The sequence below is a fragment of the Epinephelus moara genome, chromosome 9 (genome assembly GCF_006386435.1).
Source record: "Epinephelus moara isolate mb chromosome 9, YSFRI_EMoa_1.0, whole genome shotgun sequence".
In the NCBI taxonomy this organism is placed as follows: Eukaryota; Metazoa; Chordata; class Actinopteri; order Perciformes; family Serranidae; genus Epinephelus; species Epinephelus moara.
The window spans coordinates 10,717,245-10,744,360 of NC_065514.1; the positions used below are offsets into that span (position 1 = coordinate 10,717,245).

The 27,116-nt window shown below is 41.4% G+C and overlaps 2 protein-coding genes across 3 annotated transcripts in view; one reads left to right on the forward strand and one right to left on the reverse strand.

Annotated features, from left to right (window-relative positions):
• niban2a (niban apoptosis regulator 2a) overlaps positions 1–8,659 on the reverse strand; it is a 36,055-nt gene extending 27,396 nt beyond the window's left edge. Inside the window, exons 1-2 of the mRNA XM_050052905.1 lie at positions 8,391–8,659; positions 1,405–1,535 (exon numbers count right to left, since the gene is read on the reverse strand). Of these exons, the coding sequence (XP_049908862.1) occupies positions 1,405–1,535; positions 8,391–8,445 (186 nt within the window). The 5' untranslated portion in view covers positions 8,446–8,659. The remainder of the gene's footprint in view (positions 1–1,404; positions 1,536–8,390) is intronic.
• Positions 8,660–10,960: 2,301 nt separating this feature from the next.
• stxbp1a (syntaxin binding protein 1a) overlaps positions 10,961–27,116 on the forward strand; it is a 42,968-nt gene continuing 26,812 nt past the window's right edge. For both annotated transcript variants that reach the window (XM_050052904.1, XM_050052903.1), the window contains exon 1: positions 10,961–11,075. In XM_050052904.1, the coding sequence (XP_049908861.1) occupies positions 11,039–11,075 (37 nt within the window). In that variant the 5' untranslated portion in view covers positions 10,961–11,038. The remainder of the gene's footprint in view (positions 11,076–27,116) is intronic.

Below are 27,116 nucleotides of genomic sequence, written 5' to 3' on the forward strand. Positions count from 1 at the left end.
AAGAGACCTAAAGCTTAGTTGGTGTTTCCACATATGTGGGGGTGGTGATTTTGTTTAGTGTTTACACAAGGATACACACCACCCACTTTGTTGTCAGGTTTCCTGTCTTAGATCAAATAATACTGTAACTGAGACTGCTTAGAGAGGAAGGAAAGAACGAAGGAGACAGGAGGGAGTAGCCCGGCTGAAACATAAAGAGCTGCTTGTGTTTGAGAGCGGATCTGCTGCTGTTTGTTTGCTGGAAGTTTTGCGGGCATTAGTGACAGGGTCACTTGTGCTTGTGTGTTTCGGGCAAAGCCGAAAGAACGTGATTCATTTTCACAGGGTTAACTGAGGTAGAACACAGGCTAATATTATTAAAAATAATACAGTTGTACTGTTTTTGTTTTTTATTGGTTTTCACACACTACCCAGATGGTTTACAAGGATGCAATCGGTTTAAACATTTTTTTTTACTTAGATTTTACGCACCCAAACTTAGTTTTTCTGCATTAGGGCACAATGATCACCACAGAATTGATTGATCAGTTCAATGCTTGCAGTACAACTTGCGATTGCGGTGCTGATAATACATCCCTCTGCAGTAAGTAAGTACTACTGTTGCGTAGTATTGTGTATATAGTTTTTACATCAAAAATTAGACACATTGAAATCTGCAGAGTATAAAAAAGAGCCCTGGCTCAGGTGTCTTGTGTCTACATGTATGTGTTTGCAAAGCGTTAATTCACATATGCAAAACATTGCTGTTACGTCATTGGCACACACACAGACACACATAGCGCAGAGAGCAGATGAACCAACATAATAGAATTCCAAACAGCGTCTCTGTTCATGTGTGAAATGTGCTCCACTTCCCCTTCAGTGATCGAAAACGTGAACAAAAGTGGGACTTTCAGTCCAGGCAGTTACCAAAAACGATGAGAGGCGGACAAAATGTGGTAATGCAGAGGCCTCGCTCATTAGGTAATGTTTTGGTACATAGACCCCAAGAATCAGCTCATTCATGCCTCATGTCATGTATAGCGTCAAGCTGTTTGCCTGACAAAGCCTATATTGATGTAAGTTTGTGTTATGCATAAATCATTAAGGTACAAACGGTGTGAAACTGTTCACACGTCTTGTAGGATGGCAAAAGGAAGCTGGAGAGATTTACATTTTTTAAGTGTAATGCTGAGTCGTTGATTACTTGAACTAATTTTTTAATTACTCATTTTGCAAATGACACAAGGGGTTAAAAACAGGAAAATACCTCCCTAACATATATATGTTATATGTTTGTAACGTATTAGATATTATCCAGTCACAGGTTGAAGCCACATACATTCTTTCTTTGCATAGCTTGTCTTTTATCTTCCTACACTGAGCAGGTTTAAACCTCTTGTAGCTCTGATACAATGCACTCGCCTTTCTGTGAAGCAGCTGTGACTGCGTTCCTCCTCCTCCCTCTATCTCAAAGCGGACGCTATTGAAGAGGGCGACTGCGTACTGCTGCTCGTACACGTCGCCAAACTCCTTCATCACATCTCTGGTCCGAGCTGCAGGAGGACACACAGATAGACACACAAGATCAGGAAACTTCCATATCACACCAGTGACACAATATTTCTGTAGCACTTTTATTTAAGATACAGTCGAGTCAAAAATTACATCTTATAGTTTCACAGTAATGGCTAACATTTGTACTGAAAGGTAAAAAATTGACAGTCCTGCAGTGAAAACCCAATAAAAAAGTTTGCATTAATTTTCAACAAGACAGACATGACAAAGTCTCTCAACGTGGCTGATTTCCACGTGATTTTATCATCTCTACTTTTGGCATGTTTTTCAAAACTTAACAGTTTAAGTTTGCAATTTAAGTTCTTTTTTATTGTATATTTTGAGAGATGCAATTCTCCTGTGAGGGCATACTGTCTTATATTAAGTCTCACCATGTCAGAAAGCCCACAAAGTCAACTGCTGCTATCAGCTCATGAATAATGCTGTATAGTAAAATTTAAAGTAGGCCCTTTAGAAAGAAAACAGCGACTGTTGGGCAGCACTCTACCAAGAGATACGTAACATATATTATCAGCACAGTTTACTTAATATCATAGCTGTCTGGTACAGCTCTGTCATTCATAAAGCTTTTGCATAGTTAAAATACAGTGCACTCAAACGTTGTTCTAGATATTCAAACCTAAGACTCCAAGTTTTTATGGCTGCAGCATTTAGTCAAATAAAAATATTCTGGATGTCTTACTTGTCATTTTAAACATAATACGTCGCAAATTTAGCTTGAGCCTCAAAATGATTACCATGTGAACATCTTTGGGTGTTGTGGACTATTTGCTGGACTAAATAGGTCCTTTGACGATGTCACCTTGGAAATTGTGACATTTTTAGTATTGTCAGACATATTAAAGACTAAGTAATTAACAGATAATGAAAATACTTGTTAGTTGCAGCCCATTAGGAGCGAAAGGAGGAGTCTTCCTATGGTAATCAATTCGGATAAATCACTGTTTTCCTGTATTGCATAGATCCTTTCTGCAGCCTGACTCAGCATTTCTTTTCCACCTCTGTCTGCAAGCAGCATTCTAATAAATACTCCGAGACCCTGCTGGAGGGGACATGAGCTTTTCCCACGTTCCAGTGCTGGAAAAAGAGTCGATCAGTATGTTTGGCTCAGTCAGCAGCAGACAGTGATGACTATGATCTGTTTATGGAAGGGACAACACAGGAAGGAGGGAGCCGGTATGTAGTGGGAGAGCAGGAAGGAAAGCGCTGACAGGACAGGATAGACAGGGAGAAAATGTGGAGGAGACAGGGGACAAGGATACACAAACTTATTAAAAACACAGTGTCATACCGAGGGAGATGGACGGACAGGTCAGAGGAAACAAAGGACGATTTTGAGACAGCTAATACTAAGACTCATCCTGTGGATACTGTTTTGTAGGGTTAGCTATCGAACCTTGATACTTTTATAGTACCGACCAAAAGTAGTGTAATCTGTCAGGCACTGAGAGTTGGCATTGAATATCTAGTCAGATTCATATTCTTTGATCAGATAGCTACTGTTTTTTTTTCTGACAATTTTACTTTTTGACGAAAAAGAAAATCATTTGTCTTACTATTGGTACTTAAACCCAGGTTTGGTATCTGAACGAGTATGAAGACAGCCCCATTGTTTGGCAATGTCTTATCAACCCTTCTGTTTCTTAAAAAAATTCATCAAAAGGTTTACTGTGTATATTTTGTCTACAGAACCCCTTAAGTCCCAAAGCATATTTTTATGTGATTAATCCTGTTTGTACAAGATATGGATCTTATGCAAACTTTCCTTTTATTTTTGTCACTGATTTTTATATTGTGGATGTTTGATAGACACTCACGCTATCCAGTGTAAATTTCCACAAGATAAGTCTGGCTAACTGGGCTTCCACTCCAAATGTGCAGAGAGTCGGTACTTTCCACTGGTTGTCTTGCTGTGCCAAAGTCAGCAGACTGGATAATTGTACATGGACAGCCTTTTGGGGCACTTGGAAATTGGAATTTGGGAACAAAGACCACATCGTAAATCACACACTCAATCCTGTGTTTCAACCTGTGTAGGCATGGCAAAGAGCTTTGTTATATTCCTCCATCCAGAGCACTGTTGCTCTCTTGTCATACAATAACCATAGAGACTGACATCAGACACAGTAAGATGATGCCCCCTACCCTACCCTGATTTGTTATGTGAATAACTAGTGCAGCCTTAGGGACCTGGAAAAGATGACATCTAAAACAGAGAACATCTTTTATTTTATTTTAAGATATTTTTTTGGGCTTTTGTCTTTATTATAGGACAGCTTGAGAATGACACAAAGGGGGATGAAACGCAGCGAAGAGCCACAAGTTGGAATCAACCCCGGGCCACTGCAAGGACTCAGCCTACATGGGGTGCACTTTACCAGGTGAGCAAAAGGTTGCTCTATAGAGAGCATCTTTATATTATTTTCCATTTTCTGCTCCTTATCCAGGGCTGGGTTACAGTAGCCAAGCCAGGTAGTTTAGACATTCTTCTCCCTGGCAACATTTTGCAGCTACTGCAGTGTTCCCAAGCTAGATGAGGTATATATTCTCTCTAGTGGGTTCTGGGTCTACCCCAGGGTCTCATACCAGTTGGACATGGCATAAAGTCTCCAAAGGAAGGCACCTCTACTGTGTCTTTAAGGGTGAGGAAACTTATTTATGCCACTTGTATCAGCAATCTCATTCTATCAGTTGCTACCTAAAGCTCATGACCACAGGTGAGGGTTGAAACGCAGATGAAGTGGTAAATCGAGAGCTTTCCCTCACAGCCTGGCTCCCTCTTCACCAAAATGGCCGCGTTACTGCTGACACCGCACCAGTCCTTCTTTCAATCTCATGCTCCACTCTCAACAACACCCTGGTCTGCCATTCTGAAGGCACTGTTCTGAACTCTATGCAACATTGAATAGGTGTGACGACCAAGGCAGCCCGACAATGTTCAGAGCCTTCCGCAACTCAAGGAGAATGTTGTCCATACCTGGCACCTTGCCGTCGAGGAGCTTCTTAACTACCTCAGAGACCTTTGCCAGTGAGTCTTCAAACTCTGCTTCCTCCACAGAGAAAGTGTCAGTTAAATTTCAGAGTTCTTCAAAGTGCTCTTCCCACTGCTGGATAATATTCCTAGTCTACCTCAACAGCCTGAGGCAAGCCCTGCTTTCTCCTTCCTGAAAACTCCTCCCACACCCAGGTTTTTGCTTCAGCGACCACTGAAGTAGCAGGCCCTCTGGCCTCCTAGTACCTGTCTGCTGCTCCAGGAGACCCCATAGGCCAACAAAGGCTAACATGCCACAACATGCATGAAAAATTCCACGGAGATGGGATGTTATGGACAGGTGTCTCAGCGAGATGTTCTCAGGTCACTCTCACTACACATTTGGGTTTACCAGTTGTGTCCGAAAGTGTTCCCTGCCATCTGATCCAGCTCAGAACCAGGTGGTGATCAGTTGACAGTGCTGCTTCGTTCTTGACCCAGGTGTGGGTTTGATGACACGACCACAAAGTTGATCATCAATCTTTGGCCTAAGATGTTCTAATAACCAAGCACACTTATGGATCATCCTACACTCAAACATAGTTTTCGTTATGGCCAATTCATGACAAGTACAGAAGTCAAATAACAAAGCACCACTTAGATGAGGCAGGCTATGGTTTCTCTGTCATTGTCCATGGAAGCATTGAAGCCAGATGGGTAGCAGACAAAGCCGAGGACCTAGGTGAGCTGACCGCTGGTAGACTGTTCTAGAGATGTGGAACGTCACCTTTCTGACTGAGAGGAAACCAGAGCTTGTACAGGAGGTAGAGCAGTACCAACTAGATATAGTTTGGCTCAGCTCAATGCATTATGTGTGTCTGGAGCCAAACACCAGGAGAGAGGCCATACTCCCCTGTCTGAAGTTATTTAGGGTCAGAGGCACTGGACAGGTTTTGGGACACTGACCAGCCCCAAGCTGAGCGCCACTGTGTTGGATTTCTCCCCTGAGAACGAGGTGGTCACTTCTATGCACGAGAAAACTTTATGCTGTTTATCAGGAATGCTACCAAAATTATTGTTTTTTATCTTTGTAAACAAGTTTAAACTCTACTATGCCATACTGTAGTAGATACTAACTTTATGTACAAGATGGACAGAACACACCAGGAACATGTTTGTGCTTTTCAGAAACCGTAATGAAAACCAAACCAAACTTCACTGAGATCTCCCACTGAGATGAGAACAGATGCTAACCTGCTGAAAGGGATGGACTTTTGGGGTCATAATGGTTACACCTAAGTACTGTACATCACTGCTGTTCAATTGTCCAAACGTCTTGCAAACAGGGTCCCAGCTACACGAACTGCATTGCATGTGACAGGAAAACTGAGATCAGTTTGTATTGAAGCAGCTGTCAAGAGTGTTTCATAAAGTAGGATTAGCATTGTAGCTAAACAGCTCTAAAGGATGTTAAATAATCTCTTTAGAAACATTATTTATTATTAGTAACCAGTAAAATGTGTGACTTAAGTATGAGATGTTGACAGAAGCTGTGATGTTCCTGGCATCATTCAGTCCTTGCTTTTGCTTCTATTTAAAAGTGGCAATCTCGTTCTTGAACACATATTTGAGAAACAAGTGCAAGATCTTCCACATGGGTGAGTTTGCTTAATCTGTAGATGAGCAAGCACATGGCCTCATCTCTCTTCAGACTGAATTGCATCTGTGTTGTGGAGGAGGGAGGAGATCATTTTGTGAAAATGTGCGTTGGCAGCCAGGATGAAGAAATCACCTTGTTGGGAGGTGCTCACTCCAAACAAGACTCCCAGTGCTGAAATGCTGAGCTGTCTTTCCTCACTCCCTTTTGCTCCCACACACACAAACGCACACACTCTTGTTACGTTACTCATACATGCCTGCATACATGCAAAGACGAGAGCAAAAGATGTACAGATAGATAGGTAAAGATGACATAGAGGGAGGGTGTGTGAGAGCCAGACAGCAGTTTCAGGTATTAATCCTGTGACAAGTTTCTACCTGCTTTACTCCGGCAGCTTCACTCGTTATGTTCTCCCCCCCAAACCCTCCTCCTCTGACTCATCTCTTCATGTGTATCTTTCTCTCAGCCAGACTCATAAGCTGAAGATATTGCCCTATTTTAGGTATCTGAAAACTTGAAGGGGTGGTGGCTCTGTATACAGCTGCTCAGATGTTCATGTTTTAAATGTTTGAATCATGAATACATTTCCCAAATAGACCAACTTTTTCGTCACCTGAGTCAGCCCCATTTACTGATGAAGAATGTGTGATGCAGTCGAAGCTCCAGAGAAGCTACTGAGTGGACCTTTTGAGATGAGATTACTTTGTCACACAAACTGTTCCCAGGGTCAAGAGTACGCTTTCATGATAAACACCTTTTATCTTTGTTTACAGTTCTTTTCAGCTCATTGTGAAGCCGACAGGCTCTGTATTCCTTGTTATCCAAAGGTCTAGCTAGGTGATGTCTTCAAATTGCTTGTTTTGCCTGAACAGCAGTCCAAAACTCAAAAGATTTTCAATTTATAAGGATATAAAACGGAGAAAAAGCAGGCCGTAAATCCACACATTTGTCTTTGAAGTGGTTTAAACTATTATCAAATGTGTTGTCGATTCATTCATATTTTGTATCATTTCAGTCTCCATCTCTTCAGATACACTGAAATAAACCGGCAGGTCAGACATAAACAGAGAAACCACCACCACGAGAGTCCGCTTGTCACAATGTTGTTCTTCCTATTTTAAACTATTTCTGGGAGTATTTCTCTTTCTGGTTCACAAGAAACAGCAACAACAAACAAACTGAGTGTCTGGACCTCAAGAACGTAATTTTTAGCTTCCAGAAGTGGTTTCTTCATGCCAGTATGTGTGCCAACAAACACACAAACACAACTGCAATCCTGAAGAAACATAGTAACTGAGGCTAAAAGGATTCTCAAACAACAATTTCTGCAAAGCACGACTCTGGAGGATCCAAATATCAGCTAAAAAATAGTCTTCTCTCTTTTCTTGGATCGTTTTGGACCTCAGATGCATTGCCAAAATACTTCCAGCAACAACATTCTTAAAATTTCAAGACAGCATCTAAGGATTCATGGAAGTGTTTCAGCTTCTGCACTCTTCCCCTGCTTCTCTCCGCTCCCATGCCTTGTTGAAATAATCACACAGACCTGCTCAGTTCACAGTGGGAGGCTGCAGCAATCTGAGACTTAAATAGCAGTCGCTCCCAAACTTACACAAACACGCTTGCCTCTGGGAAACCTACTTATTATCTCTCTGTGAAATAGGCCTGCAGCAGAGATGGGATACGCGGGAGCTATTCAAGTGTTCAAGTAGAGCAACAATACGCTGATATGAATGAGAAGCTTTGTCCCAAAATGAAATGGGGAAACGTGACACTTAATGAGAAGAAGTTGCTACTGTCGAAAAATAATTAAATGCTGGGTTAACACCACATACAGTATTGAGAAATTAAAGTTCTTTGACAGATCATGCAGAGAAGTCTGAGTGGATTTCTCTCTGCAGCTCAGTTCAAAGATTATCTATGACTATCTATGATAAAGCATGAGTTTTCTGACAGAGGAATCAAATCAGATAACATATTTGTGTTCAAACTGACTCATTTAAAACAGCTGAATAACTTAAGGCCCCTTATTTGGAAAGTTTATAACTTTTTACACACCCCTACAAAGTCAATTACGCTGTTAAAAACTTTTAGGAAGATGTCGGTGCTGTTTTGGATATGAATATAATAACTTTTAATGAACTTCAGTCTGTGGGAAGCTGTCTTCGTCCTTCAGCTGCAGCCCGGCCACTCCTCTCTTACCTGTAATCATCTCCCGCCTGTTCTCATCCAGGTGAGAGGAAACCACGTCCCCCATGGTTACAGTAAAGCCTCACAGATCCTGCAAGTATCCGGGCTGGTTACAGATTGAATTCAAAAAGAAAATAGGCTTCAGTGGTCTTTCCAATAGTCTCAAACATCCGACCAGGTCCGCTGGGATAATCACTTTCCCCCTGAGAGGCGCACGGCTCTGGCGCTGCTGCGTGTCTCCGCTCCCGCTTTGAGTAGGAGGACTGCGGCGAGGTGACGACTCCCCGCCCGGTGAGGAGCAGGAGGAGGTGAACACTAGGCTGGTTCACAGTGGCAGGACACACCCTCTGGGAGTCATCACTGGTTCAACGTGTTCCTGCGGCCCTGCCAAGGGTGTGGCCAGCACCAGGAGCTTAAATAGTGACAGTGTGTTTAATATTTACGGTGTGTGTGTCGGTGCAGCCTTACTTTATTTGGCGTTCCACTTATAACTTACATGGCAATTAAAACGCAAACCTCCTTGTACTGTCCATAAAGATCACCTCTAAGTAATGTGGATTATTAAAAAAAATATTTTAGGCTATATTGGATTAAGTGCATTTTAATTTAACACTTGTATTGGAGCCCAAAATATGCGGAATAGTGTTAAAGGTTATGGGAGAAACAGTTTTCCATGATGCCCTGCGTTTGCGCCTTCCTGTAGAAAGATCCATGCTGCCCCCTTGTGGACACGGAGTTTATTGCTGTTTAATATTAAGAGGGCCCTGTATCCACTGCAATCTCAGTTCACTGTGAAACCTTTATGCAAATTCATTTAGTAACTCTTTTTTTTAGATAATAAATATCATAATGCTAACAGAAGAGATAGATGTGAAATAATGAATGATTTAATGGGAAAACATGCACAGTATTCTCACGGATTAATGAAAGATCAGAGTGAAAGTCAATAGGACATTCTCAGTAATAGTTAACTATATTGACAGTTAGAGAGTTCATTGCTTATTTGGACCCTTAAGTTGGTGCCTTGGCAACAGCAGCTGCTCTTCTTTGGGTTCATATTAAGAAAATGCAGTCATCAATTAATGTTTGCACACATTAAGTAACCAAAATAATCGCCACTAGTGCTGGGACATTTTGTTCATAAATTAGAAGATCGGCATAAAAGGACTTTATTTTTTAGTTAAGTTCTTTTAATCACATTCAAGGCTCTTAATGATCTGGTGACTTGCTGACTTAAACACATTTGCTCCTTGGGGAGCATAGATCATTCACAAACTTTCTCCATCTGGTTCGGTGTTGGGCTATCTTTTCTGCTTCCTTCCAGGATGTTCTTGATTCCTTGATTTCTGTCTCGGCAGACCTTCTCCAGGTGTTCTTTGGTCTTCCTGGCTTTCTTTTACCCTGTGGGTTCCAGGATAAGGACTGTCTGCTCATGTTGGGGGGAGGTTTCCTCAACGTGTGCCCAATCCAGCCCCATTTTCAATGATCTGGTACCAGAGTATATAACTGAGCTTCTCACAACATACTGCCCAGACAGACCCCTGAGGTCTGCTAGTCTGGGTCTTCTAACTGTTCCAGAGTCCAGGTTAAAGACAAAGGGTGATGGAGCCTTTTCAGTTCTTGCTGCTCGGCTTTGGAACACCCTTCCACTGAGCATCAGATCAGCTGACTCTGTTTGTTCACATCTTTAAATCTCATCTGAAAACTTACTTTTACAGATTGGCCTTTCCTGACAGTTGATAGACTATGTGTTTAAGTATATATGTTGGTTTAGGTGTATGTATATGCTCATGTTTTATCAGTATCACTTTTGAAAAGTGCTCGACAAATGAAGTTGTTATTATTATTATCATTATTATTTACTGCCCAACGATCTCCACTCCTTATAACAGTGTCACAATTTAAATCAGACAATGAATCGACAGAATTTGGCTTGGCGATATGGATAAAATCAAATATTGTGGTATTTTTTGACCAAATACCTCAATATTTATTCTGTGACAATATTGTAGGGTTTAGTATTGGTGCTTTCAAATGATACTTACACAATGAGATATTTGATAATCATCAGTAATGTGGGTTTAATTACCATGTGGGTAAAGGCAAATAATAACGAGAACAGTCTGGTAAGATCAGAAAATTACATCACTTTACTGTAATGCCACCCTTAAAACCAGGTGACACTTGTGATATAATGATATCAAAAATCTTGATATCTAATCTCATATCGTGATATAGTAAAGATATAATAAAAATATATTAACGATATATTGCCCAGCCCTATCAGGACTTATGAGTTATAGAGATGGTTGTGGTTTATCACCTTTTTGGTGTTAAATAATATATTACATATTACATGCAGGCCTAGACAATAATTGAATGGCATGTTTCTGGAAAAGAGATTATAAAATACCTTTCGAGGTGTCTTAATAGTATAATGATTTATAATGGACTCAATAATAAGTGCAAGGCTGTAGTAAACTGTTTAAGCTAATAAGCTGCGGTTGTAGCCAGACATCCAGCACCACCAATGAGGGGATGATGCGGAAGGATACGCAGTGACGTCTCAAACTGGAGACTCCTCCGCAGCGAAGTGAGGTGAACACAGAGAGGAGGGAGGAAGCATTGGGTGAACACTCAATTCAGCACTCAGCAGCATCATGGCACCTATCGGATTAAAGGCGGTGGTCGGCGAAAGTAAGCTTATTTCTGTCTTATTTGGTGGGATGCTGCGCCGAGCGCGCAAATGCGGCTGTGTTTGTGCGTGTCTGTGCAGGATGCGAATGTCAGTTTGTGCATCTGGTGATGATGAGGATGATGATGAAGGTTGTGCTCTATGGTGTTCCATTGTATCCTATTGTAAACCACGGCCGTGTAGTGAGGGAGCTGTAGTAAACCTGCAGAGGCTGGTTTGTCTCACCAGGCTCCTGCGGTGCGGATGCGCAATTGTATCTCAAGCAGATGAGACCTGAAAATGGATTTACCAAGCGGTGATTAGCCCACTGATGAATGTAGGCATCCTTCTCCAGAAGGATGCAGAAAGCCTGGAAGCAAATGCAGCCCACATACACCCTTTTAGCCATAATCAGCGTTTAGTCCAGGAATAATCTGCGCTGCAACACAAACTGGTTTTCCCTGAATACTGTATGATCCTACAGACAGTTGCTTCTCACGCCTTGGCAAGCTAATTATAGCTAATAATATAATTTAATGGTATTGGTTATAAAGTGGCTGGAGATTAACACTCTCCATCCGCGGGATTTCCTGATTTCAGCAGTGCCTCACCCCTCTGATGGAGCATGAAACGGTTGCATAAAACACCCTTTCTGATCCGGAGCGCCTCACAGCTGAATCAAGCTGCTGTCAGCTCCGCTACACATTAATGGCGGATTGTATGCAGGACGAGAAAGTTGTCTTTAAAATTACGCATTATCTGTGGGCCTATATTGTAACGATCAGTGGATGCCCTTTCATCATTATGATGCCCTTTACTGGCGGTGCGCCACCGATCTAACCCAGTCCGTGTAATCCTGCATCATCAGGACGCTGCAGACTGAACCGTCCAGCACTGGTTCTGTTATCTAGACTCATTTATTCCCACTGATGCTTCAGCAGTGTCGCTGTGTGGTGAGGATGCAGGCCTGGAAATAGAGGCGCAGCTCGATTCTCCTCAGCAGGGTCAACTGGGTGCAAGTGTTGGTGGTTGTGATTATGTCAGACAGGCCTGCATAGTGAGGCAAAGACTCCTAGAGACCATGTAATGCGGAGCAGGCATCTAAATAAATCAGTTTTCCCTCATTTCTTCAGCTGCACATTCTCCTCATTTTTAACCAGGCCTGTCTGTGGTGCAGGATTTGCTTCATTTGATATATGTGCTTCGCCTTATTGATTTGGTTTCACATTTCACTACAGAAATCCAGGCAGCTCTGTAGTAATGTCTCCCTCTCTGGCAGAAAGATTGCTGAATCTCTAAATTTTTGAAATCCTTTCAGGATCAGCGGTGTATCACAGTCATGAGTCCTGCTGCAAATTCTTAAGGCCCCCATCCCCACCCAGTCACACACACTGATACACAACCACCTCCACAGTGTTTTTGTGCTATGATATGATTGGTTTGTGCTTTGGCTGGGAATCAGACCTCCCACATTGAGCAAGAGTCGAGGCTGAAACACCAGTGGTCAAGAATTTAAAAAATGTAAATTTATTTTGAAGCCAAGACTACAGTATAATGTTATATAAAGATATAATGAAGTATTTTTGTGATTGATGGTTTATGAAACTGTGACTTTTAATAGGGCAGAGGGATATGGATGTAAATTAGATATTTAGAGAACAAATTCAAACTTATGTTCAATGCTATGAGCTATGCTCCAGACTTACTAGATTTTACGTTAATCAGTGATTATATGATCATATTGTATGGTAAGATTCCAATAATAATATAGACTTACTGACCAGTGCTGCTATGGAAGTAGAGCAGATGGTTTTTTTAAATACATGCTAAAGAAATATTGTTTGGCCTCGTGCTTTATTGTGGTCGAGTTGAAAATTAGATTGTGAGTCCAGACCTGCATTTTTACAGCTTGCATCAATGATATTTGTGCTAATGACAAGATTTTTCCATAATATCGCAACATTTTTTTAATTTAAGGCCGCAAGACTGAAATTTGATAGAGGTGATATCATCTGTGCACCCACAACGTTACACAATGCAGCCTCACATGCCAAATATTGTATGTTCTACACTATTTAATTTCAGACCGTGTAACTGGAAATTACATAACCTAGTTTGTAAAATTAAAGGCAGGGCACATGCAGACTGTCAGTGTCGAGTGCACCGTCTTTTCCAGAACACTGTAAACACTCGTGCGTGTTTCCCAGTAGGTGAAGGCAGGCACGCAGCAGGCAACACCTGCGCTCTGTTTGGCTGAGGTGGAGCTGGGATGGGATTGGTGGAGGTGGAGGTGGTGGTGGTGGGGGCAGAGAGGGAGGGTGACACCATCATGGGTCCTCTCTGCAGCAGCGGATGTAGCAGCTAGAATGAAGGAGGGGGATGGGCAGCAAGCAGAGTTTCACCCTCCTCTTTTATGACTGTATGTGAGCATCAGTCCAAGAGAGCAGACAGAAGGAAAATACAGCTGAATGATGAGGGTTGAGGATCTCAGCAGCAACATGAGCTGGTAGATATTTAATTAAAAACAAAGTGGCTGCTAAGGTTGATGACACAGATGGAGCTTCTTTTTGTAAATCACAACCCTGTGATTAAGAAGAAACAATGTTCTGTTTTTAACATTCAGCAGATGAACACCTTACATTGTAAAGCACGTCGGGTTGTTGCACCTGATCTCATTATATTGTGCAGGTATTCATGTCCATTCCTTGTATTTCTCAAGAGGCAAAGGCTTTTTATCTTGTCCCAGACAAGGAACAGCCTGACATTGTGATAACGTGGTCACTGTCTTGCACTCAGTGAACTTAGATTCCTTAACAAACATTTTCTTATTTTCTCTTAGTAGCATTTTGATGACTATATTCATCAGTCAGCTGATCAGAGTGCTGACATCAGCTGGTTGTAATCCAGAAATTCAGCAGTAGATCACACCTGCAACACGGGTTGTAAAAAAAGCAGTGCTGTTTATCAATTTAGATGTTTTTATGTGAGTTGCAGAGTGTTGGAGATATCGACTGTGGAGATGTCTGCCTTCTCTCCAATATAATAGAACTAGATGGCACTCGACTTGTGGTGCTTGGAGTGCCAAAAAACGCATTTGGAAAACCCTTGTCTCCTTTCATAAATCATGGCCAGGTTACTCAAGATAATCTACGGACCTTGTTGTGAGCAGTTTCATGCAGGAACTATTTTCTTTCTACCTAACTACACCCGCCAATCATATCACCATGCAGAAGGAACCATGCATCTACTCATGGACGACGTTAGCTAGCTCAGTGCTTCCTGTATTATTGATTTTGGGTTGAACTGTACGTCTTGTTTGGGTTGTCCAACTGACAGTTTGTCCTCATTCCATGCGATTATACGCTGTTCCTATGGAATATACGCCATATACTCATACTAATCATAGTGAAGAAGATATCTATGCAAAAGGATACAATATCATTGTACTGTTCGGCTTGTGTTGAAAGATGCCAGTCGAGTTGTCAGTAGTACTGGGCACTGAATATTTGAGAGTAATGTTGCATTTTTTAGTTCTGTCTCTTGTTGCAAGACTTTGAAAACACTGAATTACTAGTTTGATATTTTAAGAATAGGATAAGGAAATTAATACCACTGTCTTGTCTGTGTGGTAAGTACAGGGCTGCAGTCAGGAAATGGCTAGCCTAGCTTTGCGTGTAGACTGGAAGTAGGGGAAAACAGCTAGCATGACTCCGTCCAAAGTTCAGTGTCTTGGCAAACAGAGGCCAGGCGCATTGACTATGCAGCTTCCCGGAGTCTTGACGTCACAGTGAGGCTAGCAGGTTCGGAATTGTTGTTCCTGTACAGAGAACAAAATTAAGACCTGTGTTTACCGACAGTATCCGTGATATTGTGCTGTAACTGAAGACACTGCACAGAGAGTACAGGGCAGATGGATAAACTTAGTTTGAGAGGGATTGGTATTGTTTGTTTTGGATCTGCTTCCCTCTTTGTCCAGTCTTTATGCTAAGCTCGGCTTATCACGTCTTGACTCTAGCAGCGTACCTAACACAGGGATGTGACACTAGTATTGATCCTCTCATGTAAGTCTCGGAAAAAAAGGAAATAAGTGCATTTCCCAAAATGTTGAACTTTTCCTTTAAGTGTCTGATTGGTTGTGATGAGTCAGTTCACTCTAAGTGGAAGTACGTGGAAGCAAGCCAATGTGTATTTACTCCTCTCTGTGAGAGGGCTTTATAGACGAGAAGGAAGGAAGAAGGCGAAACCAAAAAATAGAGGGACACGTGCATGCACTTACTTGCACATGTATACACAAAGCTTTCATGTGACCTTGGAAGCATCAGTGAACCAGAGCATCGCACACTCGTCTGGGTTCAGTGTCTGACGCAGTGCCTGCAGCCTCTGGGCCTCCATAAAACACACACACACACACAGCAAATACACATGCACGCTGCAAACACACACAATCCCAAATGAATCCATGCCGAAATGTCATGTCGCCGTGGTTACAGAGCATCAAGGGCTGGCTGAAATAGAGCTCTCTAATTCAGGGTTACAGTGGCTCATAATCTTAATGAATTCCCCTTCTCTTTCACTGAGGAAGAGTGCTGTGTCAGAGCTGGCAGTCATCCTCCTCCTCCCACTCTTCTCAGCAGCACGTGACTGCTCTCACCATCCTCCTTTTACATACATATGCACACAGACAGTGGTGACACATTTAACACTAGTGTTACAGAAATATCTACTTATAGATGATCAGTGTCGTGCAAAGGCCATGTAGCGCCAGCTAAGATGCTCTCGTGCTCCAGCGACAAGACAAAAAAGAGGAAATGCAGATTAAGGAGAAAGAGAAAGGATAGCATGACGTGATGGTGATGCATCAAATTGTTAACTGTAAGAGGATTTCATATGCAAAATGATATTGATTTGGGCTTTTATGCTGTACATTAACCAGTACAGCTGGAGGAGACTGCAGAGCACTCAGAGCTTCACACAGAGCTCCAGTCAGGTTGTTGCAGCCTGCGGCACCACAGTGCATCACCTGCTTTCCTACAGTCTGCTATACAGTACACTGCCTGCCATTTTCAGCGTCCTGACTTTCTTTAAATTGTTTCCCAGCTTCTCTTAATTGGTAACTACCAATTTACTAATGTTTTTGAGTCTGAGTGACTAATGGAGACAAAAGTATTTTGAAACTGGTCCTGTATTGAGTGAAACAGGCTGCCATCTAATGTTAATGGGCAATTGTGCGCTGTCAATTTACATACACTAAAGTGCCTGTTCTCGCCACTGACAGACTCCCATTGTTTTTCTAAGTGTCTGACAGCATTATGGAAAGGACACTACTGGGATAGACCTTTTTTCCCCAACAGTATCTTTATTGATTTTAACAACAATTGACAAAGACACACATGTACACACATACCAGTATGTGTGTGTTTATGTACCCACAAATAAACACACAAAAATGGACACCTGAACAAGATATCGGTACGACATTCGCAACTAAATAAAAATGAAATAGTAAAAATCATAAATTAAAGGCTTTAGGATCGTGTTAGTGTGATACACTTGAGTACACGTTACATTAATGTACAAATGTTGACAACAATTTAAAAAAAAACCTTTGACCTAGGATAACTTATAGCATATCCTCCAGTGCTTCCATTATATGGGCTAAGTCTGTCCTCTCTAGGTGACACATGAAGGGACCTCAGATGTTGTGAAAGAGTGATTGATTACCCCTGATGGCCTGATTGAGCATTTCTGGGGTTATATGTGTTGGCATCAGCCAACTATACTGCAGAAATTTAAGGCGTGTTAACTGCTTGTGATCGTGCCTTGGTACTTGCCCTCTCTCAGTCCTCAATGTTGAAGTTTTTATGCAGGTTCTCTCTCCATACCTTTAGTCTCTTTATGATGACTGAGGAGGACTTGCCAACTAGGGGGTCATATAGGGCTGTGTGATATGACGATATATATTGTGCGACGAGAGAAAAATGTCTATCGTTTCATATTTTGCTCTATCGTTTATATCGTGATGCAAATTACACTTTTTACGGCAATATTTTTCGTCATTTGGGAGTTTTATTGATCTGATTCACCAGCTTTCTCGCTACCAGCGCTCCCTCTCTTCACTCACTCTCTAGCTTGCTCGACCACAGCTGCTTGCTCTCTCTCTGTCCTCCCCTCGTCCTAGTAACATTTTTGTACTCCCTCATGGCAGAGTTTAAAGCTCTGATCAGTCTGATCTCTGTCACACCTCTGAATCCGGAACACCTGCATGCTATGTAAAAGCACACACAGAGGCATCTTTTTATTCATTGGATTAAAATGTGCTATATTGTGATATGTATCGTTATCGGGATATAAAATTACCTATATCCGGATATGAGATTTTGGTCATATCGCCCAGCCCTCGGGTCATATATGAGATAGACCTTTTTTTTAAGAGCAAGATCCTTTTTGTTTAACCAGAAACAGTCCTGGAATTGCTACTGCGAAACTCCGCAGACTCCTTTTAATGGAACGGTATTTGTATCATTGAAACACCCATTCAGAGTCGACAGGAACAAAATAAAACTCACAAAAAGTGTCTTGGTTCATCCTTCCACTGTTACAACAATCACAGACTCTGGTTTGGTTGAAATAAACTCGTAATTCACCCAGTTAGATGTGAAAATGTGCTATATGAGCTAAAATGACTGTTTATTTAAATGGAGTCTGGTGGGTTTGCTGATTGAGATTTTGGGGCTGTTTCATGTTAACAAAAAAGATCTTACTTTCCATAATGTTTTCAGACACTTATGATAATAATCGAGTCTGTCAGTGACAAATCAAATACTTTTAGTGGACGTAAATTTGACTGTGCGCAAGTGCTGCAGTTTCACAGGTGCCAGCTGCAGCCCTCACTCTCAGTAATGGATCAGTTTCAAATTGTTGTCTCCAGTAGTCACTTAGACACAAAAACACAGGGAAAATGGCGTCCAGGTTGAAAAAATAAATAAATAAAGTTAACGCCTAAATTCCTCTCTGGTTGGTTTATGTAGCGTACAAAAAACATGTAGACGATTTAAACACCACTTGGGTTTATGAATTGATTAACTGCAGATGGTTTTCTGCCACTTCCTGCGCTGGTATTTCTGTCAAAGAGCCAAGAACAATTAGCTGATTAATCAGTTTGATGAAATGATTAATCAGTGACCATTCTGACACAGCAGTGAGAGCATCTTCAGCTCCCGTAATGTGTTGTATTTCGAAAGTGGAGTATTTGGGGTCTGTTAAGAGAGGGATCTGATTAAATTGTTCAGGGATTTTATGTCCTCGCTCATAATGTGTGTGCGGTGCACTGTGGTGAGTGTGGGGTCTCTGGAGAATCACAATGATGTGGAGTTGATGGAGACTGTTGGCCTCCACCCACACCTTCCTTACCTTCATTATTAGATCAGCAGGCGGAGAATGAGGGAGAAATTATTAAATTAGACTGCAGCCACACTCCTCTGGAAAGAAACAGTTTTTGTCACGTGATGTCCAAAGAGACACCTGTTGTCTGTGACCCTGAGACAAGCTAACAAAATGAACTTTGGCTTTTCTTGATTGGAGGTGTTAGCTGTTGGCCCCAAGTTGCATTTGATTAGATTAATGAGTGTGTACACCTCACAGTAGAGGATAAGTCTAAAAATGTTGAAAAATGGTTCGAGCTTCTCCAATGTGAGTATTTAATGCTTTGTTCTGTTTAATATTTAAATGAAATACCTTTTAGGTTTTTGGACAGTATAAGAAATTCCCTCCCTCACTACTTGACAATTAATATGTCCTCATTGACACCTAAGGTTCCTTTTGAGTATAAACCATGACAACAAAGATGCGTCAGATGTGTTGAAATGATAAAGATGTCCTCTCATCTGAAAACAACAGTTAGGTGATATCATACCTCCTAAAATAATGCTATCTGGGGGTGTATAGTAGGAGTTTGATAACAGAAGGTTTGCAAAATAGTCATCGATTAGTCAACTGGTTGTAGCTGACCTCATTATGTAACAAAATAATTTAAGTATTTTAAAAAAGACGTATTTCTTAAATGGCATTTTGCATATGAAATCCTTTTTCCTGCATTAGCAACTTCTGTTGACTGATAAGGACTCCTGCTCATCTGAGTTTCCCATCACAGGGGCTCCTTGCTGTCACGTTAATTGGGGTGGCTGACAACTCCATGTGTTTCGCAGGTGTATTGCAGACCACTTGGCCAAGCGTCTAGCTTCTTGTGCATGTTATTGCAGAGGATTTTAACGCCTTTAAAGATATTTTTGTGTCTCAGCAGGTAATAATCTGCCGTTGTGAGATGTTACAAGTGTGCTAATATGTAGAGTGGTTCTGCGTTTTACTGCTTATGGTTAAACACCAGGGGCTGGCAATGCTAGACCCACCATCTTTGAAAATATGAAGGGTTAACCCACACTGTTGTCGTATGTGCTCAGATGGCTTTTGCATCTGCTTAAATTTTTGGCTGTTGAGGTACATTTATGTAAACTGCTTCAGAATGAGTCAGTATACTGCAAACATGGTTGCCAAAGGTCAGGCCGCTATACAGATCTGCTGTCAGAGCGTCTCTGTGCTCAGGTCTCATGACTCTGCCTTTTCTCTGCTCCCATCCATCGGTGCAGGTCATGGGAAAGGGTCCTCACATTAACCTGTTTCCTTTTTTGGCTGGGTGACCTGCACTTGTCCTCAACCTGCATGAACCTTTGACCTCTGATTGGATGGATGTTGGAGGCCAGAAGGGCTTCAAACTCATGATCCTCCTCTGCTTTTCTCAAAACCAACTTGTGCTGGTTGGGGCTGGTTAGGGTGTTATGCAACTGCAGGCCCGTCTGACCAGGCTGCAGACTAATATTAGGGCATGAAAGCAGTCTAGCTCGCTGGCGTCAGCTGTCTTACACAGTCTCCCCTCTTTACAGAGGTAGTAGAGTGCACAGGCTAATGTTACCTTTTTCAAAACACCTACTGGAGATCTCATTGCCGTTGATTCCTCTTCGATTCAAGGATGAAGGAGCTCACTAAAAGATACAACCTGCTCCGGACAAGTTTTCCTTCACTCGTCATTGACAAAAACCTCACTCAAAAAAATGTCCCACTACCTGCTGCTTCAACTGGGTCTTATCCAAATGCGCTGTTTCTGGTGGGATTTGGACCAAATAACACTTGGCACAGCAGACGACTCCGTTTATCCATAAAGTCCTGCAGCAATACTAAGTTAAAGGGCAAAGGAGTTATTAGACAAAGCAGTGTAAACAAAACATAAACAAAGCGGGAGTGTCATTGTTGTTTTTTCGTTTTGGCACACAAGCAACAATGGACATGCGCAAATGAAGAAGATGACGTCATTGTTTCCCAAATGCTCCATTTTACATGCCTACACGGATACAATTTCTATCTTGGTAACCTCAAACTTGCATGTGACAAGAGGCCAGAACTTAGAGGAACGTATCTGTTTTCAAAAATATCTTTACACGTGGAGACAGGGCCTTAACCTGACAACAACTATGGTTTAACAATTGGATCATCGTTAAGGAATGTCATGAGTTAATCTGATAATTATGTTCTTGCATTGATTGAGCTACAGATTACATGGTACATTTGAGAAGCTATAACAGCAAATGTTAAGTAAATGATAAAATTCCTACTACAATTAATCTATTATCAAAGAAACCAGCAGCTGGTATTGATTTATTTGTAGTCAGTCAACTATTAGATGAATTGACCGTCAATTTCAGCTCTATTTTAAACACACTATGACCTCCAGTGTGTACTCATATAGAAAATAATGGACTCCATGGTGAAATGCCACTGTTGTTTGCCTCCATTTTGTCCTTTACAGTATTTTTTTCACTATATCACTATAGCAACTGATCATGCTTCATGACTTATATGTTGCACAGTTTTATTGATAGACTATTATAGAGACCTGGCTTGGCTTCATGTGTCTTTTATTTAAATTTTTGAATTAAGAATTTAGAATTTTTTAAGTTGAGACCCTCGTTGTAAAGCTTTAAGTGTTCTTTTAACACAATAAAAATGTCTCTGAACGGAAAAGCACTGAGCGCTGTAGTTGTAACTCAGTGCTAGCCCTGCTGAAATGCCTCCCTGTCTCTTTAAGATCAGCCGTGTCAGATTCTCTCGGGAGTGATGCTGCTGTATGAAGCTGAGATCCAGAGAAAAAAATGGGTCATGTACTCATAGGTGAAAGTCCCTGAAGGGGGGAGAACCACGAGGCAAAGGGAGAAACTGTCAGCTCTTCACTGCTGCATAATGTGTAGAGTCTGGGCTGAATGTACATTGACCTGATCAGCAATTTCATGTAGGACATCACACTGTTTCTTATTGTGGCAGATAAGCGTTATTTGGATGAAATGCCCAGAATGTGGTCTGTGCGTCTGGATTGTTGAAAAAAGATCAGTTTTTAGGTATTTTTTTATTCAATCTAATGGTTTGTAACAAGAAAAGTTGTGCCTTTTGGCCTGTCCTCGTTCTTTTCCCTGCTCTGCCACGAGGATGTGTTTCTTGTGAAACTGGATGTGAGAGATTATGTGGCGTCTGAGGAGTGTATTTGTTTGTGCCACACTCCCTGTTTGGTTGACATAGCTGTAACACTGTTTTTTCAGGTCCCTTCCCTTCTGTCTGACTGGTGTGGTCATGTATTGTTGTGTCTCTATCAGGGGGTCAGAAAGGAAAAATCCACAGCACTGTCTCCTCCCAACGTGGTTTTCATCTTTTCTCTCAGTCATCAGTTAACAAGTGTGGGCAGTGTCCACTTAATTATTTTGTCATTATAGTTCCGTTATTGACATGACTCAGTAAAGGTCAACACGGGAAATAAAAGAGAGGAGTGAGGGAATAGCTTAATCTAAAAAGGATCAATTTAATCTTTTGTGAAGACAGTGGGTGAAACGGTTCACACAATCTCTGATGTTGCACAGTATTTATGTAGTCGACATTATACCGGATATTACAGAAAATAAGATAAAATATGTCATATAAAATTCTGGGTTGTTTTTTTTCTTCTTAAAGGACCATAATGCGGATTACATGAGGTCACCAAACATCATGTAGGCTACCTATAAGAATGATAAAGCTGTTAGCCACACAACCCAAACAGAGCTAACAGAGTCAGGGAAATACCTATCAAGCGTAGTTTATACATGACACGTGAAAGTCCCGAGAAGAGATCTCATCAGGTAGATTAATTTAAAAATAGAGCTAGGTGATATGGGAAAGAAAAATCAAAATGCACGTAAACAGCTTAGCCCGACTGAAATTGGACTAGCACACCTAGATAATTCTGCTGGAGTTGGACTCGGTGTTCTGCACATGCACCACTTTTTCTTTCGCGGGCTTTCACCCAGAAGAAGGAGATGACGTAGCAGCAGTGCATTAACTCCCAGAAAAACAAACAAACAAACACCATGGCGACCGAGAAGCAGAAGACGCACTATATTCATGCTCCGACAGCTAAAGGAGCTAAACATTTTGAAGTTCATGGATGGTAGGAAACAGTGAAACACAGATTTATTAAAAAAGTTTCTGAACAAGAACCGGAACTACTTCACTACGCACTATATTAAAAAGGACACAGCGCCGCCTATCGAGGCAGAGTCAGACATACACGGTCAGAAATTCGATTTTCTCTTCTGCATGTATACTCAGACAAGACGAGAAGTCCAACTTGACTGATTAGCCGAGCTGTGAACTCAGCTTGACTACTGCGTGCATGTAAACGTACTAAGTAATGTGGATAATGGCAAATAATAGAGCAGCTAGAGCAGTCTGTTAAGTTTAGACTATGACATCACTTTATTGTAATTCAGTCTTTAAAACCAGGAGAAGACAACACTTACAATGATATACGTCCAAAGTCCAAGAGGATATCTAGTCTCATATTTCAGTGCTAATATAATATTGATATACTGCCTAGCTGTTAGTGAAAACATGTATTGGTGGATGATGACTGTGTAGGGGTTAAATTTGTTCCAAATCCTGCACAGTGAGTTTATCAGAGCTTATTTGCTGAAAATAGCTGTATGATTAAGAGTGGAGTTGGGTCCTTCCAGCGTTTGTCACTTCAAATACCCCCTTTCGATCATTTGATTTATTCTTTATACAAATATTGTGTAGTGCAGCTTTAACTTTGTTTCCACAACCTGAAAGCCCACAATCCTTTCATACATATTTCCCAAGATTAGATATGTATCAATCAACAATATTGATTTGTTTTCTCTCTGCCGTCATTGACAAACACAAATTGTAAAGGTTGTGTTGTTGCTTCTTCAGTTATTATATTATGTAGCATGAAAGCTTTATTTTTTATGGACATTAATGTGTGAGAAACATTTTCTTGAGAAAGAGGTGCAATATCTTGAAACATAAGAAAATTAACTGGAAAAACACTAGTTAATACTAAAATATCAGTGAGGTGACTGGAGCTGCTTTTATCAGAAAAATGCTGGAGCGAGAACAAGAGGAAACACATCAGCTGCTGCAGAGGAAAAGGGAAAGCGAGAGACGGATATCCCCACCGCTTCTTTGTTTGTAAAAGTGTCTCATCCTGTAGCCTGGAGCCTCTGCTGGATGAAAAACAAGTCAACCTTTTAGGAATTAAAGTGAGCCAGCTTTAATTTTACAACGTTTACTTTGACCAATTAGCACAGATTCATCAACGGATCCAAAATCAAAGCACCTGGTCCTTAACAAAATAATGTGCGTCAGGTTTTGTTGCTTTGGTTCTGCTGTTGCGCTGACGCAGCAGCTTACGGGACAAAACACAGAAGATACTGGAAATAGACTGAAGCTGAGTCGGGGAATCTCTCTGTCATTTAGTGAGAATAATATTCTTACTATTCCAAGATCATATGTCCCATAGGAGGTCAGATACACTTACTCTGACTCACAGGAGGTGCAGGCCGTAGTCTGGCAGTGTTTCTGCATTCACTGGGTCAAATTTCAGTCTGTCACAGTGCGTATGCTGCTTTTAAGACAAATTTTGTAGTTTTTTGACAACGTAAATTTGAGCTATATACACATAACTGAAGGGTTTTAGTCTTTTATAGTATGTATCTATCCTTCCTTACAGCCAACAAATCCTTCTGTCCTTCCTGCATCATATACTTCCTTTCATCTTGCACTGGAGGTTTTTAAAGTCTGACACTGTGGGCCCCTCCTCGGACAAAATGGAGACAAAAATGAGACATGAAAAAATGTTTTATCAGTGGGTTTTGTCAAACCTATTGTTAGTATGTCAGGCAGTATAATGTTAATTAGCCATGAGCTACAACTTAGATTTTAGTGGAGACATTTTTTAGCCTGTGCTTGTCTTCATTTTTGGCAGTGCACCATTAAAATAATGCTAAAGTAGCAGTTCCTGTTTGCAGTGTAACCATGGATGTACAGACAACTGAATTCTGACTGCAGGGCCATCCACCAGATCTGTTGCCTGAAAATTAAATGTTTATTTCACTTACATAAGCCACCTCCAGTTGTTTCTGAGAATTTGGCAGTACATCCAACCAGTCTAGTGAGCCAGTATTCACCTGCAAGATGGTCAGGGACCAGCCACTGAGACATTCTTTGGGTGGGCAAACCAAATTGTTGCATCAGCTGTCAGGTGGCTGGTTTCAGACCATCTTGCAGGTGAAGAAACCAGATGTTAAGGTCCTGGGCTGACGTGGCTACACATGGTTTGCGATTGTGAGGATGGGAAATGACATTGGAGATGGTTTATAGTAGTGAAATTAACATTAAAGTCAGTTGTCTTCACATTTTAGATTGGCCTTCTATTGTGACCAGCCCAAGGCACACCATAATCATGTTCTTTAAGCAGCATCTGTGATAGACGAAGGACGTCAGACATAATAATATCCTTCTGAGTGTAAGTTGCACTGAAGACGGCGTATCATGTCTGTGTGTCCACATTTGACAGAATAATGATTTAGAAAAGGAGTATGACAAGTAATTGCCTCCATGAGCTCTGTGTCATAACTGCTGCTGCTCCAACTGCTGACCATGTTGATAAGTGAGCCAAATCAACCTGCAAAACTACAGTAAATAACGTGTTGTTGATTTCCAAACACCAGTGGCATGCACCTCTCCCTTTCTCTTCTTACAGTACCTTTGCGTCACTTTTCTCTCTTCAGCTCTCCCTCACAGTCTGTTACCATCTTATCAATCCTTCCTTTCATCCCATGTACTGTATCTTTCATTCTTAGGCCATAAGGTGAATCAGAAAAAGTCTCACAGAAACTGATTTCCGCTCCGACATCTGGGGACTACATGATCTTTACTTCATAAAAAAGATTGATACATGTTCAGCTAATCAGCGGGAGTTCGTAGCTCATAACCCCGCAAGAGTCCTGTGATCGGGGTCGTAATTCCGTACTGGACAGCTATGTTGTCTATGTACTAATACGTCGGTTATGCCCAGGTATTGAATCAAATGCGTTTTAAGACATTTTTGCTTAGTTCACCTTATTGTCTATTTGTCTCATCGTGTTTCATGGACACGGCAATGTGAATAGCGCTGTTTCAGCTCATTTCTGCTCACTTTTGAGGACTTCCGGGTCTGTTTTCCTCTGCTGAATGAAACCATGGCGACACGAAATGCGGGTACCTTATTGGTGTAGCGCGATCACGTGACGTCCGTGCCACCACTCGCGTACCAAATCTCATTACGCTCAAGCTGAACTGATCATTACACTCAGACGGAACAAGTGCCGAATTACGACCCCGATCACAGGACTCTTGCGGGGTTATGAGCTACGAACTCCCGCTGATTAGCTGAACATGTATCGATCTTTTTTATGAAGTAAAGATCGTGTAGTCCCCAGATGTCGGAACGAGATGAAACGATAACTGTGTTCACCTTACGGCCTATCTGTCCACCATGTCTTTATATTCTTTATTCCATCTGCTATATTCTGTCATCCCATCTATTTGTCCTTCCATCCATGCTATATATTAATCCTTCCTTTCAGCTGGTTTGTTCTTCACCTGGAAGAGTTTAACATTGGTTATTTTGGAGGCAGAAACACAGACCTGAACACGTCCCTGACCTTAATGTCATGCGTTCAGTAATCTTTTTTGTCTGAGTCCTTTCTAAACTGTGATAATCCATCAGTATCTGTGTGGCCTCAGGTTTTAGCTGGGGCCGAAGGGCTTAACAGTTTATATTCACAGCGATCCAGCATGATGTTAAACAGTAATTCACCCCAAATGGGTTTATCCCAACACAGCTGGCAGATGGTTGGCACAGTGATCAGGCCAATATCAGTTTCGTGGCATAAACATGACCATCGTGCCATGACGTCACATTGGATAGGATTATTTTCCCTCTGTGGATCTTTGAGATCACCAGGAAACAAAGCAGAATCCCTTCCCAACAGTCTCTGTGTTTTTATTCACTCCTCACAGAGAGGATGTATTCCACTGCTGTAGATCTGTGCTCATTAACCTTGTTGGAGGCTGTATTTGACTTTGGCATGTTATTGTCCTGCAGTAAAGGAAATGCATTATGGGATTTTCAAATATATACCATTAGGACAGGATAAGGTTAGATGTCTCTGCTGTAGTGTTTTGCTTTTGAGTCAGGTGAGCTAATAGAGCCCAAACCTGCATGAGTAAGCACCTTGTTTTTGGCTTCTCTTCTCTGTACTACTATAAGATACATGTTATAGCAGTACTTTATAGTTACAACGTAGATAATGTTTGCTCTTGACATTAAAAGACACACAGTTACATGCAATACCGGTCTTATTTTCCCAAAGGGATTGTACTCTATACTCAAATAGGGCGGCAACGATTAGTCGACTAATCAATGACTAATCGATTATTAAAATAATCGGTGACTATTTTAGTAGTCGACTAAGGAGTCAGAGTCATGTTTTTTTAGAAAAGTACTATAAATGTACCCCAAAATACTCTTATTGCAGCGTCTTATGTTAATATATGGGCAGCTTTACACACTCTCCCATGACGGTGAACTAAAACCCTTTGGCGTGAGTACGAAACAAGACATTAGATGACATAATTTTGGGGAT